This window comes from Ylistrum balloti, unplaced genomic scaffold (genome assembly GCF_031769215.1).
Source record: "Ylistrum balloti isolate Yb309-2 unplaced genomic scaffold, AGI_CSIRO_Ybal_v1 Utg370140, whole genome shotgun sequence".
Taxonomy (NCBI): domain Eukaryota; kingdom Metazoa; phylum Mollusca; class Bivalvia; order Pectinida; family Pectinidae; genus Ylistrum; species Ylistrum balloti.
In genome coordinates, this window is record NW_026782147.1 from 65,654 (window position 1) to 78,331 (window position 12,678).

Consider the following 12,678-nt stretch of genomic DNA (forward strand, 5'->3'; position numbering starts at 1 on the left):
GTTTAAATCATTTAATGTCAATTCATCAATCTACTAATAATATACTATAATACTGATGTAGATTTTCGACGTCAAGTAATAGAACCCATCTGAAAACGTAGTAGTAGGTCATATACACTCAGGACAAAGGGACTTTGGGTTATAGATCTATACATTTATTGCAACCCGAATCGAAATGTCATAGTTTAAAAAAAATCATCACAAAATGTAAATTTTCGACAGTTTTGAGCATTTAGATCTCTCATATACACTTTAAAGACGCTATATATTCCAGAAACTTATTTTAGATACTGTAATGTGAACGTTTCAGACGATACACTTTGAACAGACAGGGAGATGTAAGAGTTATCTCTCTTCTGCCGCTCCGACTTTTGACCTACCGGAAGTAGGAAAATCCTACTTTCATTTCCACGACGTCGACGTAAACATTGAACAATGCTGCTGCAATAAAATAGAGCTGCTTGTCATATTTAACTTCAATTGCCGTTCATCATACATTTTTCTGACAGACAGAAACACCACATGCGTATATTATTGTGAGTATCATTGAAACTGACCTATATTTAACACTATTATCAGTAATATTTTATTCGTTAAGCTATGTCGAATTCGTCAACATCACATGACGGTTATCGACATAGCTCATTGTCATGCTTTGATTTGAATCTCGTGTGTATGAGCAGCACAGATATTTTGCCACTCCAATATACCTATGTCAACATATATTATCCTTATCATGATGATAATATCCTTTATATATGCTGAGACAGAACAATACCCGGAATAAACTCCTATAAGGTACGCAACGCTGAAGTGCAAATATATGTAACAGAATAACACGATGTCGGATTTACGAAATTTTCAAGTTCAAGAAAGGAGTTCCAAAGCTGAGGAGCCAGTAAGGAGAAAATATGCATCAGGTGCATTTATAGTGTTATGATGCATGCTTTGGTTTTTTTTTATTTATTTATTTATCAATTGATAATTAACTATCATTGTTTAAAGCGGTGTGTATTGTACCATTGGTTTAGATGCATTGTACATTATGTAAATCTCTAAGTCCGCAATTGTACATTTTTCATGAGAGAAACCTGAATCTTGAAATTCTATTAAAAGACATGTTAAATTTTACAAAGTATCGGTGCAAATTTGCTTATTTGAAACAAAGACTTGTATCTAAGTCTGTGTTTGACCTTATGCGATTGCTTAATTTACACAATATAGAAGCAGAGAGGATCTTCATGTATTGCATTGGAAGGAAAATGTTTGACTGGAAGACTCATGTAAATTGAATTACACATACTGTGTATCATCTGTAATGTTTGATATTGTTGACAGGGATACTAGATAAAGTCAGATACGGTAATTTCTTGTTACAAGTAGTTAGGTGAAGTAATGTTAGAGAAGGTACTGTAAAAGACTAGGTCACCTAATTACATAGCTTCGGCTAGAGGGAATTTCCCTTTAGTCATGTGGTAGAATGTCCAGCCAGAGACCAAAAGGGTCGCTAGGTCGAACCCCAGCAATGGCAGGGTATTTTTCATTACTCCTTCCTAATTACAGCTTTGGAGCACTGACCACTCCAAGGGTAGAATCTAAAGGAGATAGAGATGGATAAATTGAACTTGTTGTCTTCAATGTCAAAGACTTTGTGAAGAAGGGAGTAGTGTACTAGATCTGGAATTTCATTGGACATGGATACCTTGGCCAATTAACTCAATATATGACCATTTTTCATTGCATGTGTGCTGACAGAGAAGTTGTAGGTGTGTTGGGGAGGAGGGCGGGGTGGAAGGGGGTTGGACTGGGATATAGCTTAAACAACTTACTTTAAGCATTTTGTGGTTATCGGTATGTTGACTGTTGTATGTAAGGACTGTGTGTTTGGGCTTCAATATCTTATACAATAAGTCTTGACATTTTCTCATTAAGGTGATTCATGGCATTTCCCAGTAACAGGTGTTTTAACTGAAAAGATGCAGGCATGTGGGAGTGGGCTGGGGTACCTTAAACAATCAACGCCTGATATTTTTCTCATTAAGGTGTTTTAAGAGAGGAGATTTAGATGTAATGGAGTGGGCTGGGGTACCTATGATAATAGATTCCTCATATATCTTGTTACAGGTGTTTTAACTGAGAAGATGCAGGTATGTGGGAGTGGCCTGGGGTACCTCCCCATCTGTTTGGTACTGGTATCTATTGGAACATTCGTCGGATCCTACATCATAGCCATCCTCAACAAAGACATTGCACCATACTTTCCTTATATCAGGTATGTAATAGAAGACTTTAGTGTACGCTTGTGTGATAGTTACATATGGAGTAAACAGATGCATCTAAACCCATATTATCAGAACTTCCATCTGACATTGCATTTTCACAAATTATCAACTATACCAATTATTACTACAAACTGACAAAACTTATTCAGAGTATATTGAAAAAGCAATGATTCCTATATTCTGTTAAATCATTTTCATGCAGTCATCATGTTCTTTTAGTCAGTTTTCATATTTGTTTCAAATTTCAATACTTCCTTTAATGTTTTCTTGATATAATCAACTAATGATTTGGTAATAAACGTATAGTCAGATATCAAAATGATAGCTTAGCTGTAGATGATATCAATAGAAGAAAAATGATCTATGATAAATCATAATCTATTTTACTATGGAATTCTAGTGGCGGATAATGAACGCCGTTTCTGTCAATGTTAGCTACATATATGCATTATTTGTAATGTTTTACAATTATCTCCTGAATTTCCCCACGCCCACCCCCCCCCCCCCCCCCCCCACACCCCACCCCCCCAGAATGTTCATTTTTAAAACAAAACAAAGAAAAATAAGAAAAGGAAATCAAAAAAAAAAAAAAAAAAATAGTCAGTCTCTCCATATTGATGAATTTTTTTTTTTAAATAGAGCCTACACAATGTGTTATTCTCAGTAATATTTCACTGTCTAGTGTTGTTAAAAAGAACAATACATGTATTGCAAAATAAGTTAAATACATCATTAGTTAGACCATCAATGATACTGCTTCTCTCCAATGGTAATTATATTGCTTCTTTTTCACCTCTAAAAAATATCAAGGAAGAAAATTGAAAAATAAACGGCTATTACGTTAGATTAAATCACACAAGTATGAATACAAATTATCAAGCATCAATTATTTGATAATTTAGAATGTGATTTATTTCTCATAAAGTGACACAGGAACAAAGCCTCCAGAGAGCTGTATATTTGGGCAATTCCTAAACATTGCTGCAACCATAGGTAAGAGTTATCTCCCTTCTAGCATTGTTGAAAACCTGGATATGGATATTATTTTCTTTCAGTGTTGTAGCTGTTATGCTAAGGCAAAAATGTTTTATGAAATGAAGTACCATATTTATTTGGCAATAAGCCTTACAGTGATATCAATTGATGTTCACCACAAACACAGACTTTTGAGTTAGAGGTCATGTTGTAGCCCCCACATATTGGGGGCCTTTATGATATGTTTTGTCAAATAAATATCCGGTTTGCAAGACTCAGAGGAAATATCAAGCACAATCATCAACAATTTTGCATCACCTGTTTTTAAGATTGCTTTCCAAATCGTAACATTTAATATCTTTATCCTTTTCATCTCTCTTTGATCTTCCCTGTCCTGTCATACTATCCTTCTGTTTCGTTTTTGACAAGTTCTTGACTACGGTTGTAATCCAAACACAGCTTAAGTACAATGACAATGAGGAATGAGACTGTTGGTTGTATTTACAGCTTTTTGTACGATGTACGTTCGTTACAAGTTGGTGGAGAGTTTGACAGGACATGAGGATGGCCGACTACGAAGACTAAATAAAGCAGGCCTTGTACTCGGAATTCTCAGTTCTCTCGGGTTAAGCATTGTTGCCAATTTTCAGGTAAGATACTGAAAATTATAATTTCATGTAATTTGCATAAGTTTTCTTAATACATAGTGTAAATTTTACAGGTGTGTATGAATTGAATAACTGGAACACTGACAGTAAGTATATAAGTAATCTGATATGAATCTAGGTTCAGGAGATAGGATGCTGTGTTTCACTATTTCACTTTTACCCAAATCTTCATCATTGGTATTTCTTAGAATGCTGGTGCTTGTGTTATGTCGTGGAGGCTACACCTGGCCTGATATTTCATGCTTGATTGGCTTCATTTTGGACTTGTTTTAAATACTGTGATCATCTCTTACTAACAAACATTTTGTTAAGATATATTTTGAACCGAAGTTGGCTTTAACTGGTTGATATTTTACTATGACATTATGAAGCAAATTTTTTAGGAATCACCCTGCATGTAACTTATCAGGGGCAGAGTTAACAGAATGTTTAAATAATCAGGATAGATGGTGAAAATACTCAAGGTCATGGGGTCAGATGTCAAGTTTAAATTTTGTATTTCAAAACTGAAAAAAATATTTCTGTATGATGCCATGAAACAAACTTATTGATAGACAAACTAATGATATATCCAAAAATTTAGGTCATCAGGATTGAGGTCAAGGTCATCTTTGTGTGGTTTAATTGGTTCATATTTCATTAGGGTGTTATGAGGGTAAGTTGATTTATGCAAAAAATGAACCGAAAAATTATCAAGGTCACCAGCTCAAATTCTTATGTGGCGGACATCTTCAAAATTTCTATCAAAAGTCTCTCGATGGTTACTTAGTTTCTGCTTAAAGTGATATCGGTCACATTTTATGTGCCATTTGCTCAGAGTTGTCTTCCATTACTGATGTTTGACGTTGTGTTGAGGAGGAAAAGTGAACCAAAATGACCTTATGATTCCCCTGTTTTGATTTTAGTGCTTATCTCTCAATAAGTTCATTCCAAATTACATAAGTATAAGCTTATTCAAATATATCAGATATTGTTCATTAGAATTTAAACATGTTTTTTTCATTTTCCATGTAATAAGCCCACCCTTTACCTATGAGGTTATGTGTTGGCCCCAGGTGTCCTGTAATAAGCCCACCCTTTACCTATGAGGTACTGTGTTGGCCCCTGGTGTCCTGTAATAAGCCCACCCTTTACCTATTACGTTATGTGTTGGCCCCTGGTGTCCTGTAATAAGCCCACCCTTTACCTATGAGGTACTGTGTTGGCCCCAGGTGTCCTGTAATAAGCCCACCCTTTACCTATGAGGTACTGTGTTGGCCCCAGGTGTCCTGTAATAAGCCCACCCTTTACCTATGAGGTTATGTGTTGGCCCCTGGTGTCCTGTAATAAGCCCATATTTTACCTATGAGGTTATGTGTTGGCCCCAGGTGTCCTGTAATAAGCCCACCCTTTACCTATGAGGTTATGTGTTGGCCCCTGGTGTCCTGTAATAAGCCCACCCTTTACCTATTACGTTATGTGTTGGCCCCTGGTGTCCTGTAATAAGCCCACCCTTTACCTATTACGTTATGTGTTGGCCCCAGGTGTCCTGTAATAAGCCCACCCTTTACCTATTACGTTATGTGTTAGCCCCAGGTGTCCTGTAATAAGCCCACCCTTTACCTATGAGGTACTGTGTTGGCCCCAGGTGTCCTGTAATAAGCCCTCCTTTTACCTATGAGGTACTGTGTTGGGCTCTTGTGTCCTGTAATAAGCCCATATTTTACCTATGAGGTTATGTGTTGGCCCCAGGTGTCCTGTAATAAGCCCACCTTTTACCTATGAGGTACTGTGTTGGGCTCTTGTGTCCTGTAATAAGCCCACCCTTTACCTATGAGGTTATGTGTTGGCCCCTGGTGTCCTGTAATAAGCCCACCCTTTACCTATTACGTTATGTGTTGGCCCCTGGTGTCCTGTAATAAGCCCACCCTTTACCTATTACGTTATGTGTTGGCCCCTGGTGTCCTGTAATAAGCCCACCCTTTACCTATTACGTTATGTGTTGGCCCCTGGTGTCCTGTAATAAGCCCACCCTTTACCTATTACGTTATGTGTTGGCCCCAGGTGTCCTGTAATAAGCCCACCCTTTACCTATTACGTTATGTGTTGGCCCCAGGTGTCCTGTAATAAGCCCACCCTTTACCTATTACGTTATGTGTTGGCCCCTTGTGTCCAGTAATAAGCCCACCCTTTACCTATTAGGTTATGTGTTAGACCCTTGTGTCCAGTAATAAGCCCACCCTTTACCTATGAGGTTATGTGTTAGACCCTTGTGTCCAGTAATAAGCCCACCCTTTACCTATGAGGTTATGTGTTAGACCCTTGTGTCCAGTAATAAGCCCACCCTTTACCTATTAGGTTATGTGTTAGACCCTTGTGTCCAGTAATAAGCCCACCCTTTACCTATTAGGTTATGTGTTGGCCCCAGGTGTCCTGTAATAAGCCCTCCTTTTACCTATGAGGTACTGTGTTGGGCTCTTGTGTCCTGTAATAAGCCCATATTTTACCTATGAGGTACTGTGTTAGCCCCTTGTGTCCTGTAATAAGCCCATATTTTACCTATTAGGTTATGTGTTAGACCCTTGTGTCCAGTAATAAGCCCACCCTTTACCTATTAGGTTATGTGTTAGCCCATTGTGTCCTGTAATAAGCCCACCCTATACTATGAGGTTATGTTTTGGCCTCTGGGCTTATTGTAGGATAAATAAGATAGTTAACTTAAGTAATGAAAATCTTTAAGAAATATGTATATAATCATATGACACTTTCCAATGTTAAAGTATCATTAATATATCAATATATACATGTATATAAACATCTGTAAGTATTACCTATAGAAAGACCAACATGATTGCTTTGGCATTTAATTTTCTTTGTGTATCTGGTAGGAAACTGTTGTTGAACCAGTCCATCTGACGGGAGCAAGTCTTGTACTAGGCTGTGGAGTCCTTTACGAATTCGTCCAAACTTTTCTTACCTACCATATGCATCCAGAATTCAACGGACAATCTATTGCACGCGTGCGACTGGCTTTATCTATAACCTCAGCGATCAGCATGGTGATGGGTATCCTTTGTTTTCTGTGTCATCAATTTGTCCTTCATGCGATTAATTTTCAGACACAAGTTACTATGATGCCAAAAATCATGGCTACAAAAATACTAAGGATTGAAAATTTAAAAAGAAAATTATTCAAATGATTTTGATTGATTTTTATCATAATTTTTATAATTTGTTGAAAATTGAGTCAAACACCTGATTACAGAGTGTGTAATTTGCCAAATAAGACGTGATGCCAGAATACTTCGTCACCAGATTAGGTCAGATGTCAACATATCCAGGGGTCAGATTGGACAGAATTTCATAATTTTCAGGAGTCAGATTGGGTAGATTATTAGAAGAATCAGGTGTTAGATTAGACAGATGCCAGAATTGTCAAGGGTGATTTTAGACAGAATGTCAGAAATCGTAGAAGTAAGGTTTGTGGTGATGTCTGATTACCTAACTTCAGATTAGACAGTTGAAAAAGAACTTTCAGGGATACGATCAGACATGTTTTTAAATTTAGGGGGTGAGAACAAGATGTATCAATACTAAAACAAATCAGACACACCATGGTAATAATCAGGGGTCAGATTATAATGGATGTCATGATACTCAGGGTCTGATAAGAAAGGGTAAATGGAAACATCTTTAGACTAAACAGCAAGGGAGATAACTCAGTTTGGAAAAGTATACAACTATCAGTTAATAAATTCCTTAACTCAGAACAGCATTTACTGCAGCGGGAATATCAAGATATCAAACTGACACAAAAGACAAACTACACTGGAAACCATCTGAGAAGGTGAGTATGTTTGTGAATTTTCTCTTAGTTTTCAAGAGTTTTAAGTGTTACCTGTTGTAGACTATTGTACAGAGGTATATGTCAGGAATGAAACATAAACTTTTTAACTGTTATTTTGTGAACACAGATTTTGGAATGAGAAAGTCTTATGATGTTTCTTTTATACAGAGTTTATCTTTACTGTGTATAGTTGAAAACTAAAAAAGGGATAACTCTGAAAGCCTTAGAAATTTTATAAAGGGACTGGAGTAAATCAATTTTAATTTTAACATAAGAAATTCTGTACTTAGTTAAGGTATAGCTTTTAAGACTGCCTACCATTTGAAAAGATTGTACTTCAAATTCAGGACATTTTATCTTTACTTATACTTGAATGTAGTATTAAATTTATCTAATCTAACAGGTTAGGATTTAGCAGTTGTTCAGGTTGCTAACTATATTTCGTAGCATAGTTGATAGGGATTCAAGATTAGGCTGTGTGGAATACTCTAGATAAAATATTCCCAGCGATTTTAAAATTAATTATTTGTTTTTCGCTTACAGGGTTTTGATGCTCATATTGTGAGTACAATATCAGAGTGGATAACGGCTGTGGTATTTCTTTTCTTCTTCTTCACCTATGTCAGAGACTTTCAGAAAGTGCGCGTTGAAGTTAACGCTAAACTCAGCGTGAGACATTTGGACGAACAGCCATTATATATACCGGATGAAAGGTCGCCACTGCTTGCATAGAAAGTTCTGTAAGGACGGTGGATGGTAAAGGTGCATATACATGGCTGTTTTTTCTGCAAATTAATTACAGGAAAAAAATGTTAAAAAAAAAATTAATCAAATTTTTAAGAAAATTTATCAACTACACAAATTCTGCACATTTTACAAAGTTGCAAAGGGAAAAATACTTTTGTATAGATTTATTTATTTATTTTTTCTGGTGACATGTGAGAGGTTAATTTGGAAAGCAGAGGGGATTGATAGAAAACAGGTACTTGTAGAGTTTTGGATTATGAATATGATTAACTTATGTTGGTAGTCATTTTAAATACTTACATTAGTTATGTTGAATCTCTTCAACTGATATCTCTTAAAAATATGTATCAGACTTATGGGAAAGTTATATCAATGTGTTTGTAATGAATGAAATCACTGGTAATGAAAAGGAGACCAAACGTCTAATATAGATATATGACATAATGTCTGTAAAATTTGAAAATAATTTCAGTTTTTGGCAAACAAAGAAGACAAAAGAGTTTTCAATTACAAAAATACAAAGACATATTTGCATGAATGTCTTGTGCGTGTTTTATGAATCAGTCTGGTGTCAATTTACATAGATAAAATATATGTATTACATCTCATTTCATTTTGTTTTCTGCTTGGTTCCATAGAACAGTGTATAGAAAACTTAAGGAAATGTAGGATCCTGTTACAATTGTATATATATAACTATGATATATGTAACTTTGATATGTATCTGTGACATTTTAGATCTGATAAACGATGGAGCCTGTAAAACCGAGGGACCTATGTTGGGTTCATTCATTCTCTTTCATATAATAGTGTTATCTGAAAGTATGACTCTCCATAATATTCAGCAAAGACGACTTAGTAAAAACTGTAAAATCATAAATTTTACTGGGCAGTTAGTTTCATTTAATTCATGGATGCTGTATTTCCACAAAATATTAAATAGATTAAAATAGACATGGATTATAGTACGATGGATTTTATGAGCAAGATTTATTCAGAAACCAGGTGCCAAAAGAATTGTCTATTTTTGAAAATCCATGAAATGTGTTAGTCCCCACAAAATCTATGATTTTACAGTATCTGGTGGTCTAAAAATTCATTCTGTAATTCAATAAATTTGTGTTATGGCCAAATGGTGTTATATTGCTGTACTATTCAATATTCTGCTTACAAATTTCAAAGGGCATCAATCGTGAAATCAGATTTCAGATACAAAACTCACACTATCTGCAATCTTACCTGTGTGTTAAAGTTTCACCATAATTCATAACATGCCTTTGTCATTCAACAATATATTTTTTATAAAATGAAATACATGTTTACAATATGGTGACTAAATTTTTATTTTTCTTATCATTTCACAAAAGAAAATCATTATATGTTTGTGTTAACAATGATTTCACCAAAGAAAAAAAAATTTCTGCTAGCAGTACTAGGGATAGTGATGACTTATCTAGTTTACATATTTTCAATACCGTTAATTTTCGGTAGATTTTACTTCAGAATTTGTTGATGTTTAAACAAAAATGATAATAGTTCATAAATACTTATCCTGTCTGTAGATCGTTAGAATCATTTATAAAATGAATGTATTATTCTGGAAAAAAAAAAATTTCACTTATCATTTTGGAAGTCAAATGTTTCACTATTTTAATGCTGATTACTCTATATTTTTAATGTTGCATGTGTTAGGATCTGGATTTAGGACATCATATCATGAATATTAATTAGAGAATAAAATTAAGTAATTATGTAAAAACAAATGTTGTCATAATAACAAAGCTCTTTTTCACATTAGAACTAGCTGTTTTTTTAATTTGGTTTTTTATTTTCATTTTTCTCTCAAAGAAAGAACAACAGTACCATCTTGAATCTAGGTCTAATATTTGTCTAACCTAAAATTTGTTTCAATTTGTACTCTTCACAGCACATTAACATAATATAATACTTTTATCTGTACTTGGCACAAAGACATCTTCCATCTTTCCGAGATGTCATATTGTTTCTTTTCTTGCATTTGACTAGTCTACAGGAAATCAGGAGACTGCATTTTGAATCTGGATAGATGTATGTAAATATTTTTACCAGCAAGATAATCCACAGTAAAACCATGTTTTGTAGAGGTTTTTTTATTTCGAGTCTATATTTTGAAATAAACAAATGAATTAGAATATCTAATAGTGGCATTAAATATTTACATATGATGAAAGAAACATTTTTTGAAAGTATTATCGTTTTACAATATTTATTGAAAATTCAGTTATTTATTTAAATATTTAATGTTTTGATATCAGACATGATTAATGATAAAAAATTGAGACAAAAGTTAACATCATCAAGTATTTTGTTGTTTTCTGGTTTTTGATTTCAGTGTAAACAAGGTCATCAAGACATCTCTACTGTATCATTAATGTTTATGTACAAATGTTTTAAACAATCATGTTGTATATAATGTTAGTTTTAAGCAGATTTCTGTGTGGATTTTTGTTACACGATAAATTGTGATGATTATTTAGAGTATCATGTAAACATTTTGTGATAATGAATTTGTGATAAATTATGTCTTCATCATAATGTCATTTTTCTTTTTCTTTGTTTGTTATACGTGTGTGTTGTGTGTTTTGTTTATATGTAAACTGATGAGAGTTATTCCAACATCATTCCAGATAAAAATCAAGTCAAATTTTCAATGTAACATTGATTAAATATTACGGTTATATTGGATTTATATCAACTTCATATTAAGTCAGCGTTATGGTTATGGCGGAAGTTGCCACGACAGCTAAGTTAGTAGAGCGTCCAATGGGCTTAGTTCGATACTCCCAGCCGCGGCACAGGTTCTTTGGCTAAACACTTTACTCTAATAGTTCTGAATGGCACGTGACGGGCCTTCCATATACCGTTCAATGAGGTAGCCACTAGTTATTACAAGGATGTCTCGTCTCAAAATGACTCTGGTTGTTCATGGGGCGGTAAACCCAACAAGCAAAGAAATCTACACGTCTTTATGAAAACCTTCAAATTCAATTGGTAAAATAGATATGAAATAGACATCTTACTAATGTATATATTTATCAACGTTGAATTAGTTGGCAGTTTACAGCGTTAGATTAAATAGATCTGTATCGATCCCATATTAAATACATGGTAGATGTTAGCGTCGTATTATAAAGTTGTCAACGTCAGAGCTTCATTTTAGAAAAAAAATGTCAATAGGTTGTTGCTTACTTTATGATAGATATTTGTCAACGTCAAATCTTGAGATTTAATATATATATAAACGCCATATTTAATAGGTGTCAGACATTTTGATATTGTATTATCGACGCCATATTAACGTGGAACAGATTTATATTTAAAAAAAGGGTCAACGACATATAAGTATCAACGTCATATTAACATGAAATATTATAGTATCAACGTCATATCAAATAGGTGTAATTGTTATAAGATTTCAACGTTATATCGATAAGAAACAACATACTATTTGTAAAGTACATTATCTCTGCTGAAACTTACATAGATTCCTATATCGTTTGTTTATTCCATAGGTTTTTTGTTTGTTTTTTTAATGTATTTATACTTCAATATTGAAAAAAATGATAATATATCAGTAATTTCAAATATGTAAAATGTATATGTAAATGGTTCCTTTCGGCGCAGCATCTTGCCATTGCACGAGTTTGATATGATAGTATGACTGGGTTTTATATGTACAATTACTGCTTTCTGGGAAATATTCAGAATCTGATATTTTGCCTTAAAATGTTTAGGATTTACAAAATGATTTTTAAAATTTTCTTAAATTAAACTTTAACCGTTTTACAACAATTTCAAAATAAATTATTCGAACTTATATTATTCGGCCTTTTTGACCCGTATGAAAGCACGCGAAGCGTATTACTGTAGGATTAAACGGGAGACCCGGGGAGAGTCGACATGGTGACTCTACCTTTTCACTTCCGTTCAGGGAATCGAACCCTAGACGTCTAGGTGAAAGGCTTGTGAGTTACTACTGCACCAACCGATCATTCGGTTTATTGATAAAATAATCAAAGATCACGTTTTTACCTCTTTTCATTGGTATGGAATTGGATAAAGTAATATATATCAATATCTGTTTCATCCATTTCACGACCTTGATTTGTTTGTCGTTGGTTTACAAAACCGATGTAATTTG

The 12,678-nt window shown here is 34.2% G+C and overlaps 1 protein-coding gene across 1 annotated transcript; it reads left to right on the forward strand.

The window, feature by feature from the left end:
* Window positions 1-430: 430 nt before the first annotated feature.
* Window positions 431-8,636, forward strand: LOC132550689 (DNA damage-regulated autophagy modulator protein 2-like). Its single transcript, XM_060214781.1, has 7 exons — window positions 431-536; window positions 2,125-2,272; window positions 3,208-3,275; window positions 3,765-3,907; window positions 6,793-6,970; window positions 7,678-7,751; window positions 8,295-8,636. The coding sequence occupies exons 2-7, from the start codon at window positions 2,142-2,144 to the stop codon at window positions 8,481-8,483; spliced, it is 783 nt and encodes a 260-aa protein (XP_060070764.1). The 5' UTR covers window positions 431-536; window positions 2,125-2,141; the 3' UTR covers window positions 8,484-8,636.
* The last annotated feature ends 4,042 nt before the right edge of the window (window positions 8,637-12,678 follow it).